Source organism: Capra hircus, chromosome 8, assembly GCF_001704415.2.
Source record: "Capra hircus breed San Clemente chromosome 8, ASM170441v1, whole genome shotgun sequence".
Taxonomy (NCBI): domain Eukaryota; kingdom Metazoa; phylum Chordata; class Mammalia; order Artiodactyla; family Bovidae; genus Capra; species Capra hircus.
This window is the reverse complement of record NC_030815.1, coordinates 105,087,939-105,111,422: the sequence shown is the minus strand read 5'-3', so window position 1 is coordinate 105,111,422 and position 23,484 is coordinate 105,087,939. Positions and strand designations below refer to the sequence as shown.

Below are 23,484 nucleotides of genomic sequence, written 5' to 3'. Positions count from 1 at the left end.
GCCCTCGGTGGCCATCAACACGGGTCAGTAGCGAGACACCAAGCTCAAGTCTGAGAGCTGTGGCTGGCTGGCTGAGCTCCAAAAAGGCTGGAATCAACGAACATCAGAAGCTTGAAACGGAGGACACAAACCCCCTCACCTTCCACCCATTATCACCAGACCCACAAAACGACACAGACTCTGGGAAAGAGGGAGAAAGAGAAGCAGAGAGGGATGGAGAAAAAGCAAACACCCCTCCATAAATATGAAGGGACGGGAGCCTCTTCAATGCCTACAGACAAACCCGTGACCTACACGCTGCTGTCCACACAGTGCTTTTGTGTCTGCAGAAGGTGAGAGTGGAGGTGGCGGGGGGGTTCCCTCTCAGGAGGTGGAAAACTGGCCAGCTGCAAGCAGGCAGGTACAAGCTGGGCTGAAATCAATCAAGGGAAACGTGTTTCACGGAAACAAACTATACCAATGTCTGTTCAGCCCTTCCTCACAGTCCAGCCGCTCTGTCTCCTAACCTGGAAGGGCGTCTGACTGAGCGCTGAGGCCGTCATAAGTGCTCAGTGTCACCAGCGGAGGGAGGAAGGAGAATGAGAGTGCTGACCGAGCCAGGCACAGGGTGCAGAAAACCCAGCCGCCTCCCACTGAGGCACTCAAAAGGGCACTGCGCGCTCCATTTGTCTGTCCAGGGCACATACGTCTAGGAAAGGGTGAGAGAGGGAGCAGCCCCCTCCTGGTGGGGCCTCCCAGGTGTGTCTCAGAGGAAAGGGCCTGACCTTCACCTGTACACGCTCAGGTGGGTGTGCTGTGGCCAGATCCCCAGGCGCAGGCAGAACACCAGCTCCACCCTACCCTGGCCAGTGGGTCCTGAGAGCCTGGCTCCCTGCCCCCTCCCTAGGATGCTCACAGGTGAATTTCTTGGTAGGATCCTGGGACCCCGACAGGCCTGTGTTTTTTGGTGGGAATGCATACACTCTATGTGACCTGCTGCCTAACTCTTGGGAAAATGAATATATTAGCACTTCATACATGCTGGGCTTTGGGAGTAAAGGAAATCTTTTAAAAACAGAATCGACAGGTGTCAAAATCCAAGAGCGCTTGGCAGTACGGAGTGAATAGGTCACATCCAACTCCCAGTCCAGCCCGGAGGTTCTAGCAAGGAGGCTCAGGATCTGAGAGAGGCTAGGAATTTGGGGGTGTGCATGTTAGAGGTCACAAGGTTTCCCAGAGACAGAAAATTTCCAAACAACCATTGTTACTTTGAGAGGTCACTAAGTCCCAGGTGCTGTTTGAAAGGGTTGACCAGGTATACTTCTGTGACATCCTCTAAAACCACCCAATGTTACTTTCATTCCTGGTTTTACAGAGGAGAAAACTGAGTCTCTGATTATGGAAAAGACTAGTTCAAGGTCACAGAAATAGTAAGTGGCTTGATTCACATCCCCTCTGTCTCTGAAACTTGTGTTCTTATTTATTTTCTGGACTGCCCGATCCCTCACTCTTCCGCAATATCCTGAGCATCTTATTAATCACGTCTTCAGGGGCCACAAGCAATCCTCCTCCTGCTCTCTATCACCCCTCTAGTCTGCTCTCAAGGAACAAAGTCACGGGTGTTCATGGGTCACAGACGGAACCTGTGAGTCAAGGCGGGCTTTGTTCAGAAGAAAAGCATGAGGAAATCTCAGACTGAATCAGAGGACACCAGACCACGTGGACCAGGGGGCCTGGATGGGGCGTTGGCATATCTACACTCAGGCATACACATGGGCTGGACATGGTCGAGAAATCTCGGAGCTTCAACTGAATCAGTGACCCACCCACTATGACCCCCCTCAACACTGAGGGGATCGTTCCCTGTTGCAGAGATGTATTCTCTAATATAGACATCTGGGGTGTTTTCAAAGTAAACTAGTGTGTGAGCTCAATGAATTTGATAGAAGTTATGTGGTCTTCATTTAAAAAACCAATTCTGTGGTCAGTTCTCAAAAAAAAAAAAAAAGTATTTTAAGAATGGAAGTAATCTGAACAAATGGCCTCAGTGTGTGCACTGCAGTTTCAGCCAGACCTTCTTTATGAGCCTGCAGTCTCCATAAGACAAAGCTGGTAGAAGAGGGGCCCACGTGTGCCTGGGGGCAGGGAGGGGAGCCTCCCAGCACCTACTATGTGCCAAGCACTGGCCCAGGTGCTTCACACACCATGGCTTCATTTAAATTTCATGACATGCCACACCCAACTGTGACCGTTGAGAATCCAAGTCACTGTTATTGCAAGATGGGCCAAGGCAGACAAGGAACCAAGACCCAAGCCCTGGTCAGTCTCCAACACCCCTCATTTCTCCAGTCCACCAGGCTTGACTGCTGTTATTGCTTTAATGAATGTTAGTCACGTTAAATAAACTCCGATATTCTGATTATAAAATTCCAAGCAATTTCTCTTACATGATTACTGGAAAAGAATGAACAAAGTTACAGAAAAAAACAACAATGCCTTCTTTCATCTGCGTGCTGGTTAACTCTTCCCAGAACTCTTTCTGAGATGTTATTTTGTGTGACCCTCGAGGCAGTTGTGTGATCCTGGCGGTCAAATACCATTATTGCTATTTTTCCCTTTGGACAGATGTGGAAATGGAGGCCCGAGGGGATTGAGAGACTTGCATAGCTAAGAAGCTGCCACGTCAGGGCTCGAATCTGTTTCCCCTGAATTCTTCTTTCATTCTTTCTAAGTTGGGTTGTGGGAGGTTCTTAACCTGATGATCAAGAGAGAGCATCTACCGGCATGAAGCCTCAAGCATCTACCCCACCTGTTTCTTATACCCTCCCCACACCTGCCCACCTCCATCTCTCTGCTCCTACCTTGCTCTTTTCTTCCACTCCAGCCCCTACAAATGCTGGAAGCCTGTTTGTATACCTTCTCTGCCAGAAAACTTTTCCTGATTGCTCCTGACTGCCATGAATCTGCCTTTTCTCAGAGCTCATGCAAGTCTTATCATTTGTCTGGTTCATTTGGAAGTGAATCATCTGCTCTCCTGCCATCTCTTGAATGACTGTAACAAAATGTCATTAAACCACAGCACATAGATACCTTGAGGACATGGATCATATCTTCGATCCCTAGGGCATTTCTCACAGTCCCTTGGATATCAAAGTCTCTCACCAAAATAGGGATGATGAATAAGAACACAGCCTTCCTGAACAGAGTGCTTCCAAGTTGCCAGCTGCTAAGACATCAAGGCAATGGGGGGCACTGAAATGCCTCGGGAGGGAGAAACGAGACCCCAGGACTTGTGCTCTGCTTGGCCCCCCTCTCTCTGTAAGGCCTGGGCCAGCACTGCCCCTTTAGGGAGCTCACCGCTCCCCATCTATGGGCACCGGGGCTGGACCGCTCCACCACTCTCTGCAGCTCAGAGAGTCCCTGATTCCACGCAACTGTGTTAGACACGCAGGGAACGAAGAGAAGAAAGTGCATGCTCTGGGAGATCATTCTAGAAAAGAAGTAAAAAAAAAAAAAAACACGCAATAAAAGGTCTCATTAGAAGGCAAACCATCTACTCGCCTCAGATAAGGGGCAGGAGACTGAGGAGGATGACAGACACTAGCAGAGGGGTCATGTAGACACTGCCTCGAGGCTTATTCCAGCCCTTTCCAAAGATGCCAGCAACACCCACTCGGGGCCAAAAAAACAAAGCATGGCCCCTGGGGAATGCCCTTGTTACATTAAAAATAATAATGCAGAGAAGACAAAGAAAAGGTTTCCCTGGGAGCCATCATCAGGGAGGTCTCCTTGTATCTATCTGTCCTACGCCACAGGAACAGATGTCCAAGCGCAGCTCACCTAAAGATGCCAGAGTGCGCAGCTAGAGGGTCCACCAGGAACCTGGTGGATGTGTTGCAACACCCTCTCACCATGAAGTGTGCCCAGCCCAAAGGGTCAACTGCCCCTGGATTTCCTGACACTGGGGATTTCTATTAACAGCCAGGTTTCTCATTTCATTTATAAAAAAGATGCACCAAGTACATTCTAACCTGTTTGCACACATTTCTAATGGCTGCAAATGAAGTCCTGCCTACCTGGCTTGTCTCCACGACCAAGTCACTGGAATGTCTTTTTATAACTGACCAGTCCAATAAAAAGACCTGTGCTTCCCCTCCAAGACAGCCCCTCTTGGCTGAGACTGGGGGGGTCCTTCTTTCACACCAGGGATCGCGATGCCTTGTTTGCTCATCTCTCTTATCCACTGGATAAGAGAAAGAAAGAAAGTGAAGCTGCTTAGTCGTGTCCGACTCTTTGCAACCCCATGGACTATAGCCCGCCAGGCTCCTCCATCCACGGGATTTTCTAGGCAAGAATACTGGAGTGGGTTGTCATTTCCTTCTCCAGGGGATCTTCTGACCCAGAGATCGAACCCAGGTCTCCCACATTGCAGGCAGACACTTTACCGTCTGAGCCGTCAGGGAAGCCAGGATTATCCACTGGATGGTGAGCTCCAAAAGGGCAGGGACAGGGCTGACACAAAGGCAGCATTCAACGTTTAAAGAGAAAAGAAGACAAAATAGGAAGGAAGGAGGGAGGGAAGGAAGAAAGTAAGGAGGGCCTGAAGAAGTGAAAGAAGGGAGAGAGGCAGGCTAGAGTTTTTCACAAGATAAACTGAACCCCTTTCTGCTTATGCTCCGGACCCCAGCCATACTGAGTGACTCCTTATTCCACAAGCCCTTCCTCATCCCACCCCTCCCCCGACCCCCTGCTGAGGCTGCTTCCTCTTGGTGGACACCTCAGTGTTCTGTTCACTCATCCACATCCACTCCCCAGCCCCCTTCTTCGTGCATAGCCTCATTCAGGTGTCCTTATCCTGGCCTCTTCACAAGGAAAACCCATGGCCAATCTAGCTCTAATGGTTCTGCAGTGGCTCATGGACACGCAAAGTCCTTATCTGATTCTCTTCCAGACTCCCTCATCTCAGCATTTCATGACCCCAAATGCTCAGAAGAAGAGAGCAAGGTCAGAGAGTAGGGGAGCAGGTATCTGTGAAAGGCAAGAACGTCAGCACAGTCCTGAGAAGCTGCATCACAGCAGATGACTGGGCCTCAGAAACCTAGAGGATCCTTAACCTCACTCTGACCACGAATGGACTGTGTGAGCTTAGGCCTCAGCTTCCCTCTATGGGGGAAGCAGGCTTTGGACCCACTGATCTCTGAGGCTGTTTCTAGGTCTGACATCTGACATCGTTTCGATGTCTTCTGTAGCCTTCTGCTAGGACTGGATGCTCTTCGTAACATATGAACTCCTGAGAACATGGACTAAGGGGCCCCAAGGATTAGTAGGTAAAGAATGACTTCGAATGTGTTAGAAGAAATGGTAATTCTCTGATGGAGTCTGCACTGCTGTATCACTGCTGGATCTTATTTTACTCGAAGGAACTGCTACATAAGCTGTCAGGATGATGAATTTTACTCGGGGCCACTCTAAGTAAGCTGTGCACCAACCACTTCTCATTAGTCTATGGCACAATGAGTACAGAAGCGGACAGCCAGCATTTAGAAACTTTTAGGGAACTCTGACACTGCTTCACCATTCCTGGGGATACTTCATTCACAGCAGTTCATTTTTGTTGTATGTTACAAAAGAATTGGTTGGCAACGTAGAGGAAACAAAACTGGTTCTCTACCACAGACTGAGACGTAGTAATTGAAATATTATCTTTATTGTTTTTACCCAGGGAGAGAAAGGGAGGTTGGGAAGCAGGCAGGCAATGCAGGAGCATACCTTGTGTATAAAGCAAGTTTACCTCTTCGTTAAAAATCATCAAGACAATGTCACTCTAATTTTCCATTACAGGTGTCATCCTTCCTAGCTCCCTCTCTCCCTTTCTTTCCTCTTTCTTTCCTTTTTCATTCATTTCTTCCTCCCCGCTTCCCTCCCTCCTTTCGTTTTTAAAGTCACAAAGCAAGTATTTTCTCTGCAAACTTTCACAGGTTTCTCTCTGCACACAGGAGAGCTGATTCAGCCAGAATGCTGTGCCCCTCCAGCTTCATCAGGAGGTGAAACATCCCTGGTGGGGCTCCCTGGGGCACAGCACTTTCCAGCCAGCAACCGCACAGGCCCTGGTGTGAGTGGTCACAGCGCTGCCAAATGGCTGCTCACGGATATTCTGGACATGCGGTCCCGTGACTTAGAAAAGAGGAGGCCGCTGGCACCTGCTGGCCCGGTCTGCTGATGGTCAGCTCTCTGGAACCTCGGGCCCCACGGCCCCAGCACCCCAACCACAGAGGTCAGCTGCCCTTGGTCCTGACCCAATCATACTCAGCAGTTTTCTCCCAAAGGCTTTACGAAAGCCACCTCGCCAGTCACTCCTGCTTTTTGACTCTGCCTCTCACTGCTCCTTGGATTTCAAAATACCTCCCTTCCATGGGAACTTTGGAGTCAACAGAGCAAGACTCAAATGTAAGCTCTCTATGCCTTAGCTGAGTGACTGGGGGTCAGTCCCTTCCTTCTTCTGAAGCCTGGATTTCCTTCCGCAAAGTAGGGATAAGGGTGCTTACCTGCCTGGCACTGGGAAGGTGCTGAACAAACATTTGTTGCATGAGTGAATGAATGGGTAAATGGACAAACAGATAAATGGCTTCCAGTATTCCTGGCGCTTCATCTATCCTCCCACGCCCACTCTCCCTGGGCACCCCAGGAACTCCTGGGGTCTGGCTCGGGAGAGCATACATCACATTCATCTCAGAAGTCCTGCATTTGTGATTTAGCCAAATGTCTTTCCTGACCTGGGACCTTGGTTGAGTCATTTCACTCTCGAAGGCCCTATCAGTTAAATACAAAATGCTAACTCTGTTCAGTCATTCTCATCAAATGCCATCAAAGCCTAACTAGAGCAGAGATGAAAGTGCATTGTGACCTGGAAGGAACCTGCCACACACCAAGGCTTTTCCTACATGGGCTGCTCCCATCTCTGAGCCAAGGTGAGAGTCCAGGGGCCCGCCTGGTGCCAGAAGGCTGAGCTGACGTGCTCTCTGGCTTGGGGCCAGGCATGACATTCTCTTGCCAGCACTGTCATTCCTCTGCACATAGGTATTTTGTCAGTGCATGGGAGGCCCTTGCTCTTGTGAGAGAGACATAAAGAGAAGAGTCAGCAGAAAACCCGCAGAGGTTGGCAAATGAGCCAACCAATCAAGCCATCAGCAAGGCCAGGGTTCTGTGAGCTGGAGAGAATGGAAAAGCTCAGCATGAATCTGGGAAGTCAGGAAAGTGGATGTAGACTATCTCTCAGACTTAAAACTAGTCCCCCTGGGTCCCAGATCAAATGGCAATCACCTATGGTCCACCTCTGGGTGTTTTGGGGGGCTGCTGGTCATAGTTGTAGTACAAGGCAGAGGGTAAGTCAGGCATTAGACAGAAAATCTGCCCTTCACCCTTTCCACCCTCTTCTCAGCAATATGTGAAGCTGCTCTGCCTTGAGTATCCTCCTTCTCCCTCAACTCAATCTACTCAATCTCTGATGTCCAAACCGTACCTAAGCTTTCCCTAAAATGTTCCAGCTGCAAGTCAGCTGTTCCCCTTTGACCTCCTATGCAGGCTACATGCTGCCTTTCATTGTTCAAGAAACAGCAGATGCACTTATTGAGAGGTAGTCACCTGCTAGCCCCTAGAAGAGACTTGCTTTGCCTGCCCTCATTTGATCCTCAAAGCAACTTCACAAAGTAGGTGCCACTGTCATTCCCATTGTACAGATGAGGGCACAGCTTGTAAGAGGTCACAAAGTAAGGGAAGAGACCTGAACCCAGGATTCTTGCCTGGAAAACCCCACGGACAGAGAAGCCTGGCAGGCTCCAGTCCACAGGGTCCCACAGATTCAGACATGACGTAGTGACTGAGAAAGCATGAAGTCTGTCCGACCCCAGCCCATCCCAGCTCCACCAGAACTGCCCAACAGACCCTTCTGCTAGCACAGAAGTGGTCATATGACTGTGTCCAGTATGGTAGCCACTAGCCCCAGGTGGCTACTGAATTCTGAAAACGTGGCTAGTGTGATGGAAGAACTGGATTTTAAACTGCATTTCATTTTCACTAATTTAAAACCAGTCATATGTGGCCAATGACCACTGCACTGGATGGCAGAGTGCTTTATAACTGCAGCTGTTAGCACTCAGCCCCGGTCGTCCAGTTTTAGACTCTGAGCCCTCTGAGAAGACAGGATCTTGAGAGCTCCCTCTGAGCCCATAGGAGGTGACGCAGAAATGTTCTGGTAATGGACTCACTCTGCATATTTGTTTAGTCACTAAGTTGTATAGGACTCCTTGCTACCCCATGGACTGCAGGCTGCCAGGCTCCTCTGTCCACAGGATTTTCTAGGCAAGAGTACTGGAGTGGGTTGCCATTTCCTTCTCCAGGGGGTCTTCCTGACCCAGGGATCCAACCTGCCTCTCCTGTACTGGCAGGCGGATTCTTTACCACAGAGCCACCTGGGAAGCCCAACCTTGCCTGCAGTCCTGTGATTACTTGGTCCAGTCTGCCTTGTGAACTGGGAAATTCCCGCAACCCCATTGGGCGTTAGGAGCCACACCCCTGGGCAAAAAGGGGAGGAGCTCGACTCCCTTACCTGTGCAGATTGTCCGGCTCGAAACAGGTCTTGGTGACGTCGGTGATATTGGGGTCACAGCACTCCCCGCCGTCGAAGTTGAAGCGCTCGTAGTTGCAGTCCATGTCACACACCCCGTTCTGCTGCTTCTTGGCGAAGGCGGGGTGGCGCAGGTGTCGGCAGTCCCCGCCGTCGTGGCCGGTCAGCGTGTGGTTGCACTCGGGGTCGCAGTTCTCGTCGCCGATCTTGCTGATGTCGCAGTTGGCCAGGATGAGGCGGCGGCGCAGGGAGGAGTTGCTCACCTCCAGCACCTCGAGCTCCCAGGAGATGTTATAGTGCTTGAAGGCCTCGGCCAGCTGCTGGTGCTGGAAGTCGATCTGCTGTCGGCTCACCGTGGGGTTCTCCCGGCCGTCGTCGTGGAGGTTGACCACGCGGTAGCGCACCACCTTGGGCTGGCGGAGCCGCGGCAGCCGGTTGTAGTTGGCAATGACCTCGGGGCTGTCACACAGCGTCTGCCCGCACAGCGGCGGCTCCAGGCTGGTGTCCAGCAAGGAGCCATGGGCGCCGCTGACCTCCACGCGGGGGCTGCTGCCGTCCTTCATGGGGGACCAGGCCCGCTTCACATTGTCCCAGTTCTCCTGCAGGAGGAGCTGAGGTAGAGGGCCCTGGGGGCTGCGGGTCCCCATGTCCAGCAGGATCTCGCGCTGCGTCCTGGCCACCTTCCACAGGCTGAAGCGCTCCACGTAGCCCCGGTAGTTGTGGTTCAGGGCGCTGCCTCCCAGCATGAGGACTTTACACTTCTGGGTCAGGGGGCTGAAGATCCCGCCCACCTGCTCCCCGGAGGTGGCCACCTGGGCACCGTTCATGTAGAGCTTCATCAGCCGCCCGTCGTAGGTGGCAGCCAGGTATACCCACTGGCCTGGGAGGTAGCTGCGGTGGGCATTGATGGTGGTCACTTGCCGGGCCCGGTCTGTCTTCAAGGAGAAAAAGTAGCGTGGGTCTCTGTTGCCTTGGTCACTGACGGTGTGAATGCCCACGACCCATCCTCGGTCACGTGAGGCATAAGAACATTTGTCATAGAGCCCTATGTAGCCCCAAAAGAAAAAGATGAATAAATAAAGGGTGGAGGAAGGAGGGGACAGTTCTTTCTTTCTGATAAAATTCCTATCAGGATGTCCTAGAAGAAGAAGTTTACAAACTGCGCTCAGTGGCCTCCTGGCAGTGACTAACTGAGCCTCTGGGACCAGCCTGAGGGCAAGGTGAGGGGTACAGGAATGGATAACATGGATGAGGTGGCTTTGGGAGGTTCTGACCACAACTTTAACCCATGTGGTTTCACTTTGACTGGTTCTGAGTATGGGGCACACAAAAAATGACATTTGTTTGCAGAATACATACTTGAGCCAAAGGAAACAACAGTAATACTACTAATAATTAAAATATGAAAATCTTTGATTTCGCAAAACCGTTGGATGGGGAAGAGGACTTTTTAATTAAAAGTATCTTTTAAATATAGAATGACATACATGGTGGGAGGAAGAGGTAAGAGAAGAATCAAAGGGAGAAAATGATCCATAGAAGGTGCTCATTCCGACAGCGCCGACTATAGTCACCATAACTAGGAGTGTGTCAGCCACCAGCACTCATCAATGATCAGAGGTGGTGAAGTGCCAGGAAAGTTGCCTGGAGAAGTAACGGTCATGGGCTGCAAAGCTTCTATCGTAACAGTAGGCCTGACTAGCTCTGGCGTTCACCCCCAAAGAAAGGCAGGCACACTTACTATCTGAGCTGGAAAGGTTTTTAAACTACCAATTCCAGCTCCTTCCCTTGAAAGTGAAGGGAGTTGAGACTCAGGAAATGGAAGGTATTTGTTAGGTTACACAGCCACTGACAAATTTCCTGACACTCAGTTCAACCCTGCTTTTCTCTAACATCAATGCTAACATTTTAAAAAGTAAAAGGCATCCTCTTAGCATAAACAGATGGTGGGGACTCCATCATTAAGTAAAACCAAGCCTCTGTCACAAGTGAGGCATTGTGTTAAGGTCTGCACATGCATTAATTCTCTTAACCCATGTAGCACCCTCAAGGTGATGATATTAAGTTAACAGAGGCGGAAACAGGAATTGAAGGAGGTAAAGAGAGGGACAGTTTAAGGTCAACTGGCTGGTAACTAGATCCTAGATCCATCAGACCCTAGGATCACCGTCCTAGGCACTAACTCTACCTCCCTCTACCCCATCAGTGTCACCAAGGGTCCATCTGCATAAAAACACCTGCCTGGGTTGTCCCAAATTTCAGTTGACTGTTTGGGAAAGTTCCAAGCTAGACTTCTCTAGACTTAGCCTGGAAACCCCAGGAAGTCACTAAGTAGATTCTCTCTGGATCTAAGTCTCTTCACTCTCATCAGCTCCTGTTCCCAGCTTGCGTGGAATATACCCAGTGTCCTTGGCACAGGAAGCAGTTGGATGGGGAAGAGGACCTTCTAATTAAGAATGTATTCTAAGCGTTCGATGGTGTATGAGGTTAGGTGGGAGGAGAGAGCAGGGATAGGAGAAAGAATGAAAGATGCTCATTTAGGAGGACAGTCCCTACTTGCAGCTGGAGAATTGTTGCGGTCACCATAACTTTGTACCTCTGCCATTAGTGCTCATCAAATGAGCACAGAGAGTGTCTAGCAAAATCAATAGAGAAGGCCCACACAGTTTGTACTTCTCTGTGGGTACTGGGGCCTTCGATTTTGTGTAAATCTGTGAGCAGCTGACATGGATGGTAGTTTTGGCCAAGCTTCCAAGTCCACCTCCATCTCCCCGATCAGCATTCCCTGTTCTACCAACTTTCAAGTGATGGCCAGGGTCTCCTACAGTATCAACCTGCTCTCAGGCCTTGATGAAACACCACGTATTGGTGGGTCTTGGTCCTCTCCCCGGCAAAGGAGGGGAATGAATGAGGTTTCCCTCATATGCCTGGTCCACGGGGGATTTTCTGTGACCCCAGGTTTCCCAATGGCTAAAACAGAAACCACCTTTCCCAGGAAGCTTTCCCTAATGGTCCTGTGAGGAATAATCACTCTCTCCTCTGAATTCTTTGTACTTTTAGGAAACTGTACATTTACTCTCCAGTTTTGGAATCTCCCCTAGACATGACACTTTTTGAGAATGATGACTCTGTCTGGGTCATCTCTACCCTGTCCAGCATCTTGCACTATGGGGTGTACACAGCAGGCACTCAGCAAGTGTCCCGCAAATGCGCACATGGATGATTCTGAACAGCGTGGGAGAAGAGAAAAGGTGAAATAGAATCAGAGGCACTAATCTATGACTCCCTGGATAAAGGACAGAGAGAATCAGAAGACGGAGTGTGTTCTTGGCTGGATACAATGAGCAGGACCTTTGGACTCAGGGTAATTCTGATGACAACAGTTACTGGCCGTACATCCGGGGCAAATCGCTTCACCTCTGTGGATCTCAATCCCCTCCTCTCTATCTCTCTTTACATATGTTGTCATGCTTAAAAGACATAGTGGCTATACCATCCTTGGCACACCGTGGCTGTCCAGATGGGACTACATTGTTAAAATGCTAGAGAATCTCAGAGTGATGTCAAAGATGAAATGGGGGAAAGGATAAAAAACAAAATTCAGCAACACCAGGGAGAATGGGTATCCTAAAGACGATGTGACTGATGTATCAAGAGCTGGTAGGATGAGGGCTCAAAAAAGCACAAGCCCTCCTCAAATTTACTGGCAGACTCTACTCAGAAATCATAACCCATACCCCCTCCCCTCTCCTTGGCTTTGCTACTGTTATAAGACTTGCATGTTAAAAGCCACCTCCCCACTGACCTCTCCAAGGCCAAAGCTCTGACTCCACATTTGGAATGAGCTCCCCTATGTCTTTCACTGCTAGCTGTGGGAAGTATGAGAGAACAGGCTTTTGGACTTCACCCCCCACCCCCCTGCCCTTGACCCCCCCCCCCCATCCCTGCCCTCATCACATCCCACCTCTCTGCTCACCTTCTCTTCCTCTTCTGGCTAACACCCTCCCAACACCTCCCAAACAGAAAATTCTTCTAATAAGAAAATTCACATCTGAAACAGGATCCTTTCTCTCTCTCTCTACAGGTTTTTATTTGGCCAGGGGCTCTCAGGCCTGGCTTTGCTGTTGCCTTTGGAAGGCGGCTGGCTGGGGCAGCAAGGCAAAATGCGTACACATCTGCAGGGTGCCCTCGGTTCAGGACCTTCCTGGGACTGGGGTACACGGGCTTCAGCCACCTCTGTTTGCAATTGAGAGAAAAGAGGGAATCAATGAGAAAGGCTTGACTCTGCGACACAGAGCGGAGGACCAAGAGGCAGCTTAGCCCCAGGAGGCAGAGAGGAAGGGCAAAGGGAGGGTTTCAGTGGAACCAAGAGGAAACACAGTAAGGGAAACGAGAACCTTGAAGCAGTGGCTTCAGAAGTTCAGAGGGAAATATTTACCTGGGGTGTTAGTGGTGAAAGGAAATCACTGAATTTCAATAGGGATGGGGGGGATGGGGTGTAGTGGTGAATGGGATTTATTTCTGGGCAAATGAAGTAATCAACAGCAGTCACATTTCAGAGGGCTGGATGGGAGACACCGCTGTTTCACCAGCCTGGAGCCGGAGACCTGGGACCAGAGGTCTGGGCTCCTGGTCTGCTGCATGACCTTGCTGGGGACAAGTCACCCTGCCCCTTTGGCTGCCAGGCCTTATTTCCCTTTTCTGAGAAAGGAGGAGTTGGGAGTAAACGATCTCCCTGCTACAGTTTAAGAGCTCTTTTGTTCCCTGTGAGAATGGTTCCTTGTAAGGAAGAGACGCTTCAAAAATGCGTGTTGATTTGAATCGGATGCCTCACGTCATTCCCAGTTCTTGTGTGCTTAGAGGACGCGTCCTTTGCATGTCTCCACACCAGACATGGAACAGTGTTCTCTGGAGGACATGGGTGAATGCCAGGACCCCTCCACCTCATCCTTCCCCGCGGTTCTCCAGGAAGATAGAGACAGAGTGAAAGAAACAGTAAGAGTCAGTCTGAATGTCGGTACCATCTGGGTGGTACTAGAGGTTGATCCCGGGGGACACATCCTCATGGAATGGCCACAGGCAATCCTGCACACCATCTAAGCCTAATGAGCATAAGCCTGCCTCAAAGCTGCAAGCAGGTGGAAGCAGGCAATGAAAGTGCCAGAGCCCATTCATTCACCAGCCAATGACCGTCCGGGGCACCTGCATAGATGAGGAAGTAGAGGCCCAGGAAGGAGGCTGCCCTGGGTCTCATGACCAGCATCAGACGCTTGAACCCTAGTCTCTCGAATGTGTCCCTATCTTCTGGCAGCCAGATTTGCTGTGAAAGGGCTGCACAGCCCAGCAGAAGCTTGATGTTTATTTATTTTTATTGTCTCTCTCTCTCTCTCTCTGTTTTTTTTTTTTTCTGGTCTCAATTCACCCCAGAGGTAGAGGGCATGCACAATGGGGCAAGTTCAAACGCAGAAGGGCTTGCAGGGAGTTTCCCAAAACCTCTGCCCGGGCCACCTGGGGTGAGCTGTCCAGGCTTTGGAGTCAGGATCACTCCCAGGATCCCTGCACTGTCACTGCGCCAGGGCAGTGTGGTGTGACCACGCCACTCCAGCCCAGGTGTAGATGGGTCTTCCTCCCACACATTGATCACGCTCCTCCCTGTCCTAAAAGACATCTGTTTGGTAATTACGCATTCTGCTTCCTGAGTATATCTCTCTCTGGTTCATTTCTAAACACCCAACATCCAACACAGTATCTGGTACCTTGCAGGTGCTGCATAGAGTCTATCATTAAAATTATAAAATAAAGGAAGGGAGGGAGCAAACACGGTAGGCAAGAGAAGGGAAGCAGGGGGACACTTCTCTATCACTCTGTTCCTTATAAGAGCACCATCATATGATTAATATAATCACATTGTTTAGAGTGTACTAAGCGCCATGTGCTTTACATTCTCTCACTTGGTCTTCACAACAAAACTACCAGTGCAGCCCATTCTGCAGAGAAAACAGAGGCTCAGAAAGGTTAGCAGCTTGTCCAAAGCAACACAGCTTAGAATCCATGTCCATACGAGTCCCAGACCCCACTTCTTAATCACATTACTGCACCAAGTGCCAAGTGGCACACACATTATCCTGGGCTATCTGAAGACATGCCCCACACCCTCCAGAAACATTTCTGCAAGTTCAATAGCACCAGCACAAGCAAGTGGAATTGAACCGCAAAAAGGCTGCTTTCCGTGTCATTCTTCTGCCTGATGCTCAATTCTGGACTAAGAATCAGTGGCTCTTTACAATTAGCTTTTCGTTGGTTCTGCCTGCCTTGCCTCGCTTTACTGGGACCAGAGACCTGCCCGGGCCTGGCTGCCTATCTGGAGTTTGGGGTGCCTCCCTGCTTTGTCCTTCAGCATCTGAACCTCCGTTACTAGCCTCCTTGCCTATGGGCTTCTGACTCAGCTTTGCTCCATTGCACAAGCTCTATATTGCAGTGTTCTTCAGCTTTACTTCAAGGCTGCTGTCCTGCTTTTGGCTGCCTCCCATCTTCCATTCCACCTGCATGGGCTGAAACGTCTTCCCCTCAAAAAACTCCTAGGTGGAAGGTTAGCCCCTCATCCCTCAGAACGTGAATTTATCTAGAGATAGGTCTTTAAGGAGATAATTAAGCTACAGTGAGGTTATTGCGTTGGGCTCTAATCCAATATAATGGTTGTCCTAAGAGGAAGAGATTCAGATACAAGGGGAAGACAACATGAAGACATGGGATGGAAAAGGTGCCCTGTATAGGCCAAGGGCAGAGGACTCGGAAAGTCCAACCCTGCAGACACTTTGATCCCAGACTCCTAGTCTCTAGGGCTGTGACAAAATAGATCTCTGTTGTTTAAGCCAGTAAGTCATGGTGCTGTGTTTGTGGTAATCCTAGCAAACTATAATACTGCCATTCAACAAGTTTTTTTTAAGCTCTCCCCCTGAAGTTTCTCTAAAATCATTTGCTGCTTTGTACTCAATTCAGTATCCTTCTTGGTTACAACTCACTGTCTCAGCTTCACTCCTACTGTGGGCAGGGCAAGTACTGCGAGGATATAAAAATGGCTGGTGCGGTCGCCTCACAGGAAATGCTCCTCCCAGGAAAGAGCTGCTTCTGCGCTCCAGCTAGAGCCCCTGCTGTGCACTGAGCATGTGCCTAGCTGCTCTTGGGCCAAGACGTCTCCTATGACCCTCACAAGCAACCTTGTATAACAGGCGCTGTTTACAGATGAGAAAACTGAGCCTCAGAGGGGTGAGGTCAACCTGCCCAAGGTCACACACCACTAACTGGGAGGATGAGTGGAATTCAAGACTCCTGATTTCAAGTTCAGTTCCCCTACAGCTGAGCCAGACCTCCGCTAGGAGGACCTTGACATGCGCTGGTACTTACATTGCATAAGACATTTTAAGTAGCCTAGCGCTGATGTACACAGGAGGATGTGTGTCGACCAGACGCAAATTCTATGTCATTGTGTACAAGGGACTTGAGCATCCCACAGCTTTTGGTAACTACGGTGGGTCTGGGAACAAATGCACTGGGGATACCAAGGGAAAACTGTAATGATAATAATAACGGGCAATGTAGTGGTCTCTCGGCTAAGCACAGACATCCCCTTCCATGCTCATAAGAACCCAGTGAAGTGGGCTTGACTGATCTTCCTTGACAGAGAAGGAACAGGTGCAGAGAAGCTAATTGGCTTCTCTCCAAGGATCTCAGCTAGAGAGTGGGAGAATCCCACTTGGGCTAACTCTAAAGCCAGAGCTGTCTTCTGGGATGTTCTCCTTCAGGGGGAAGAAATCTCTTAGCCCACGGTCAAGGTTCTAGTGTCCCAGCTCTGCCACTTTGCTGCTATATGTCAATGGGTGGGCAGTCTCCCCAGCAAGGGCATCCTCAAATCCTCCCCTATGAAACAGGAGGGTTGTATCACACGGCCACAGAGGTCCCTTCCACCTGAAACCCTCTGTAACTCTGAGATCTCAGGTCTTTCAGACGTCCCTGCCTCAGTTCCTACTGAAGGGAATATAAGGTCATGGAGGAGTGGGGAGGAGGAAAAAGAAGGCCATTTCAGGCCCTCCAACTTCAGGATGTCCACTAGCTGTGGAACCTCAGCCAGGGGAATACGAGCAGAGGTGAGAGGATGTGGGGATGAAAGGGGGAATTTAGGTCAACAATCTGGTTTCTTTCAGGAGGCTAAAAAAAAATTAAAAGCTAAAAGTTGAAGCTGGTCCTTTTTTTTGTTTGTTTTGTTTTCCCTTCCATGGTTTAATGGCTGGTATCAAAGCCACAGAGAAATGCTTGAGAGAGCAATCCTATGGAAAGCTTTTATCTGTCTAGAGGAGGGTGATTAAAACAGACAGATTCGGGTTAAGTATACCCATGGCCCCTGCACTTGGTTCAGTGGTGGGGGAGGACCACCAGGGTGACCCTGGAGGACTCAGCAGCACCAGGCAGGTGCCCGAGGGACTTCAGCATCCCCATTCCTCCAGGCCGGTGTACCTTGGCTCAAAGGATGGCGCTTAGGCTCAGTGGAAGGAGAAGGCTTGGAGGAAATCACACTTGGCTAGAGGCTTCTCCACACTCTGCTGAGTTCTGGCTGTCTCTCCCTCCGGGTGTGAGAGGCTGGGATATCAAGAGTGACCCTTTGGGGCAATTCACAAGGTCAAGATCAGGTCTAGGCGGAGCAGCGTGACCAGCATCCATGGCAGCGCCTGTGTCTGCTCCCTGCCTGTGGCCTTCTTCCCTGCTGGGAACCATCGCCCAAAAAGTCCCTGATATTATCGGTCCACTCACTTCTTCTTCTTCTTTTTTTTACACTAGCCTTGTGACCTTGGATGAGCTCATTCAACTCTCTGAGGCTGTTTTCCCATTTGTATTCCAGGGATTAAACAGTCTCATTCTGTATACTTCACAGGTCTTTTTTTTTTTTTTTTCTTTTGAGAGAGAGAGAAAGGAGATAAATGGATGCATATTTCCTTGTAAACTGTTTAAGGCCATTTGGATGTAAGGCAAGGTGAACAAGAGTATGTCTAAGGGTTCCTAAAAATCCATTTTCTGTATTAATACACAGACTTACATAACACACTGGGGATGGCAAAGTGCTTTTAGGGGCCCAAGGTGCATCTGTGTTTCCCTCTAGACTGTGGCTCTCCAGGCTGTCTCCTTCACTCACATGAAAGCAGGCTCTGTGAATATAGCACGGTCAGAGTTCTAGAGACGAGCAAGCATGTGTTCAGGTCCTGGCTCTGCCGTGCATGAGCGTGACGCTTGGAGAGTCAGAGCATCTCTCTCTTAGAATCAGTCTTCTCATCTGTAAAATGGGGATGATGCGATCTACCTCTGCTGGTTGGAGGGGGAACTAAAGAGATAATAAGCGCATCCAGACTTGGCACATGGGTGCTGGCGATGGTTGGATGGCATCACCGACTCGATGGACATGAGTTTGAGGAAGCTCCGGGAGTTGGTGATGGACAGGGAGGCCTGGCGTGCTGCAGTCCAGGGGGTAGCAAAGAGTCGGACATGACTGAGCAACTGAACTGAACTGAAGCATTTGTACTGTGGAGACTTAACTGTTGGAATCCGAGCTCTGCTGCTTGTTAGCTTGTAGCCTTGGGCAAAATCCCTTCACCTCCCTGATAGTTTTCTCAACTGTAAACTGATAATAACAGTACTTAAGGCACAGTGACATTTTGAGGATTTAGTTAGAGAATACAAATACTCATCTGCATAGCACATGATAAATGTTAGCTATGCTGTTTAATCAGTATTAATGATAAACGTCTGTGCCTTTTCCTCCAAATTGGGACCATTTTCCCCCTTCTTCTGTTTGGTTAAACTTTATCCTTTCTGAGGCTGTTCTCTGAAAGAGAGAGACCTGTTCATCACTCTCTTTTTCACACGTTGTCATTGAAATTGGTTCATAAGGGCTTTAAAAAAGGAAGTGGGAGGGGGAGAGGGAGAAGAAGATAAGGAAGAAAAGGAGGCAGGGGTGGAGGGGAAGAGGAGTCAGGATGAAGAGGAGGGGAAGAGTGGAGGAGGAGGAAGAGTTACATGTTTTCTTCTGTTCACCCTTAAAAGTTTCCCCAGTGGACTCTGGTGCTGACATTAAATTGCCCCACAGAAGAGCGCTGACCTTTGGTCTTTTTGATGAAGACCCACTAACTTCAGAGATAATCACATTGCTTCTCAGAAAACCCTCAAGCCAAAGCCCCCTGCCGCCCACACTCTTCGCAGCAGCCCCAAGCTCACCCTTCACATTCACAGAATCAGGCACAGTCAGGACTGGAGGCTCCCTCAAAAATCATTCAACAGCTTTTAACACCCAACCTCCCGTCTGAATCACCTGTACATCTCTACAAGTGACTGTGTAGCTCCAGAATCAGACAACTTCTGAACCCCTGAAGAACAAGGCCTTTGCACCTTGGGGCATTTCTTGGTGCTCACCAGTATGCTCAGCCGTGCCTGACTCATTTCAACCCCATGGATTGTAGCCCACCAGGCCCCTCTGTCCACGGGATTTCCCAGGCAAGACTACTGGAGCGGATTGCCGCTCCTTATTCCAGGGGATCTTCTCCACCAGGGATCAAACCCTCATTTCGTGCATTAGCAAGTGAATTCTTTACTACTAGCACCACCTGGGAAGCCCCAGTGCTCACCCAGAGTGAGCCAAAATCGCTTCCCTTTCCTCTCCACACAGTGGTGCGGGATCTGGACTGCAGGAACCCACAGAGTTATTCAGTGCGCTTTACCCAAGGGAGCCCTAGAGCTGTCTGAGGCTTTTCACTGTGTTATCCTTGGCTCTTCTTTTCCCTAAATCAACATCCTCAAGTCCTTTCTGATTTATTAATCTGTCCATTCACCAATTCTTTCAACACACAGTCACCAGGCATCCACTGTATCAGGACCCAGCTGGACGTTCAAGTATGGAGATATACCCTCTGCTGAGAGACCTGCTGACTCTTAATGTTAGCGCCAGTCCTTCTGTTAAGGCAACACAGATACAATACGAGTTGATACTATGCAATTAGGAAGATCTACTACCACCAATGTCTGCCTCCTCACATTATCCCTAGGACCTGATTTGTTCTAATGGCTCTCCAAGCCGCATGAACCTCCCGAGAAATCAACAGAGCCACTATCGATAGTGTGCCACGTACAAGACCAAGACCTTTATGTGCATCAGCTCACTGAATTACTATACCTACTCTACAGGATAAGTTCTCTTGGTCCCAGTTTACGGGTAAGGAAACTGAAGCTCAGAGGTGGACTGACTGGGCAAAGGTCAACAATAACGCAAACAGGATTTGGTGCCAGCTCTTTGATTCCAAAGCCAGATGCTTAGCCAATGCCTTAAGTTTTCTATGGCTAAATATAAGCAGAAATTATTTTTTACTTAATACTTATTTTCTCATATACTCAACACTTTACTCTTCCTTATGTTAATTACACACTCTGTCAGTGATAACACAAGAAGCATTCTTAAGACTCCTTGGAGTTTTAACGTGTACAAAGGACCTTAATTATTTCATTCACTTCTCCCAAGAACTCTCTTTAAGATGTTATGTTCACAATTCACACAAATGGGGGAAATGAGGCTCTGAGAAGGTAAAGAGTACATCTCTTTACATCTCTGCATTTAGAGCCTTGAGAGGCTGCTGAGGACCTAAGTACTCAATCAACATTTGTTGGACAGATGAATGAGCAGTGACTGAATGAATGAAATAAATGCCTAATACTTGTGAAGAAACTCAAACGGAGGATTCTGAGGTTTGGACTCATCTTTGTAGTACTGGAGTAAGAGTCCTGACTTGGAGGCAGAGCAGGCATCCTGGTGACAATGAGTAAGCCCCTCTGTCTCCAGGGCCTCAAATGTCTATCCTTCGAGTAGGAGGTTGGCATTGGTGGGCACCAGGTCGATTGCGTAAAATACTGAAAAGAGCAACCAGAGGTCAGGAAAGACGCTTGCTGTGCGACTAAGTTGTGTGACCTGAGGCAAGTCGTGCTTTCTCTGGCCTCCTTTTCTCATCTCTGAAAGAAGATCGTGGTGAAATCGCTTCTGGGGCTTTTCTTCAAATGTAGGGAGATTTCTAAATTGGGAGTGATGAGACATGAACTTGTGTCCTGATTTGCCACTAAGGTACTATTGATCTGGTGCAAATTCCTTCCATCTGGGGTAGCGTCATGACTTTCATGGACCCTGGAGGCTTTTTCTTTCTCCCTAAATATATATAATTATACTTTATGACTGCATTGGTATAAAGATGTATATAATCTTTTTATATACATATGAAGGGTGTAAAGGGTAAAGATTTATATAATCTTTATATTACATATTTAAATATATATAATGAAGGGTGGTTTCATTATCATATACGTATTATTATACTAGCTTTTTCCTCCTGACTTAAAAAAAACCATGAAGCCATTTTTATGGGCCTCTTAAAAGTGCTGTGGACCTCAGGCGTTGCGTCAACTGCAGCTAATGGATGAATCGGCCTTGGGTCCATCTAGAAGAAGACGGGTCTTCATCTATAGAATAGTATCGGAGGCGGCTTTGAGTGACTGCTGCCTGCCAATCCAGGGAGCTCGGAGGGATACAGAGGATTCCCACACGGGCAAGTCCAGTGATGTGACTTTCCTAACCGGCGGAGGCCCACAACAAGTTATGTGAAAACACACCCAAGACAGTGTGGGCTGCGTTCTGGACACAAAAGCTCCTCTGGGGCGGGCCTGCTGTCACCTCACCCTGGCGCACACAGCTAGGGGCGAGCCTTTCAGGGAGTGAGAAGGCAGCCAGAGACGAGAAAGGGATGTGGCCAGACAGGCAGATCCCTGCTTTGCTGGGCTGGGGGCATCTGGAATCACTCTCCAAAGCGGGGGTGGTGTGGGGGCCCGGCAGTGGGACTGGATGTTTGCCAAGTGCGTGCCGCGTGCCAGGTACCGTGCTTGGCTCCTTGTGTGGAGCAGGTCAGGTTCCCTTCACCATATCCGGAGCACTGTTACCTCCACTTTACAGATGAGAGAACTGACACTCAGACAAGCCCAAGCCAGAGTAATTCGCAAATAACAGAGGTGGGATTCAAACCCAGGCAATGGATCTCGAGGGTTCAGGTTCCTAAGTTCTGAATTAGGCTGGCCAGTCAGGGGAAAACTGACTACATGAGGACAAAGGACAGTTAATTATAAATAAATAAAGCATAATAGAGTAAGTTCTAGTGGAGGTATAAGCCAAAGAGCTCAGCGGAGGGAACACTTGATTCAGACAAGAAGGCTCCGGGAAGTTTTCTTGGATGAATGACATAATTAAGCTTGCATAAGGAATTTGGCGGGAGAGGAGGGGTAGGGGTGGAAGGCTGGGCAGACCAGCTTTCTAGCAGTCAAGAGCTGTGGTCACTGGAAGGTGACTCTGGAGATGGAGAAGACATCTGCTTTTGATGGCACTGAGGGAGCTCTTAGAGGGAAATGGCATAGCTAGATTGTGCAGGGTGGGGCATGCCAGACGGAGAGACTGGAAGTTTATTCCATAAACAGGGACTCTTTGGTGGGTTTTCAGAAACAGAGTCCATCGGGGTAGGGATCATCAGCTAGGGATTTCATGATGCTCTTACTGATAGAGTCACAGAGCTGAAAGAACCAGACTCCTTTCTCGGGACACCCTGTCCAGTACCTGTGGGCAATCCCGAGCCCTTCAGCCTTAAAGACTTATAATGAAAGGCATGGGATGTAAGCAAAAATTTTGAAATGAGGGCTGATATACTTTTCAGATATGAGTTTTCTATTGTTTAACTATCCAGTAAAAAAATCATAAATTATGACTCAAATCAAAAGAACTCTTTAAAACTCCAGATGGGTAGGTGGTATTTAATCATTCACTAGGACTTCAGATTTTGAATTTTATTCCACTAGGTGGAGAATGATCTAGCTCAGCTTTGAGCTTGCTCTCTAGCTGACCTTGATCAAATATCAGCTACCTTCCCGGGCTTGGTCCTCTCGTTTACTCAACCAGGAGAGGGTGGGGAGTTGAATCTCTAAGTTGTTCCCTAACTCTGATCTTCTATCACACAAACTCTTGAGGTGCAGTGTTGTATCACCTGTGACTTCCTACCCTGAGTACTGAGCCTGGGACCTGAAACAAATTAGAGCCGATGTATAATCACTGAATGCATGAAATGAACTGAGCTTTTAATTCAAGCTCCTGTGGAATCTTTAGTGGATTTTTAAACAGAAGGTTTGAAATAGGTGACCTTTTTTTTTTTAAACAAAAAAGCATAAAAACAAGCAGATCAATAACACAGACAGGCTAGAGTTTCCTCTCTAGCTATAAAAGGTGTTGAGGAACTCAAAGACTCTGGAACAGAGAAAAGACTGAGGGGAGAAGGCCAAGGACCCTGCAAGGTCAAAGGGGAAACCAAATATGAAAGAAGTAAATGCTAGAGAGGGTGTGGAGAGAAGGGAACCCTCCTCCACTGTTGGTGGGAATGTAAACTGGTACAGCCGCTGTGGAGAACAGCATGGAGGTTCCTTCAAAAACTAAAAATAGAACTACCGTACGACCCTGAAATCCCACTCCTGGGCAAATACCTGGAGAAAACCATAATCCAAAAAGATCCATGCATCCAAATGTTGATTACAGCACTATTTGCAATAGCCAGGGCATGGAAACAACCTAAATGTCCATAACAGAGGAGGGGATAAAGATGTGGTGTATATATATACAGCAGAATACTATTCAGCCATAAAAGCAGCAAAATCGTGCCATCTGCAGAGATGTGGATAGAACCCACAGACTGTCAGCCAGAGTGAAGCAAGTCAGAAAGAAAAAAAACAAATAGTAAACATCGCTTATATGTGGAACCTAGAGAAATGGTACA

At 48.8% G+C, this 23,484-nt stretch overlaps 1 protein-coding gene across 1 annotated transcript in view; it reads right to left on the bottom strand.

Annotated features, from left to right (window-relative positions):
* Positions 1-23,484, bottom strand: part of PAPPA (pappalysin 1) — a 259,119-nt gene that overhangs the window by 216,030 nt on the left and 19,605 nt on the right. The window contains exon 2 of the mRNA XM_018052683.1: positions 8,585-9,647. Coding sequence (XP_017908172.1) covers positions 8,585-9,647 — 1,063 coding nt within the window. The remainder of the gene's footprint in view (positions 1-8,584; positions 9,648-23,484) is intronic.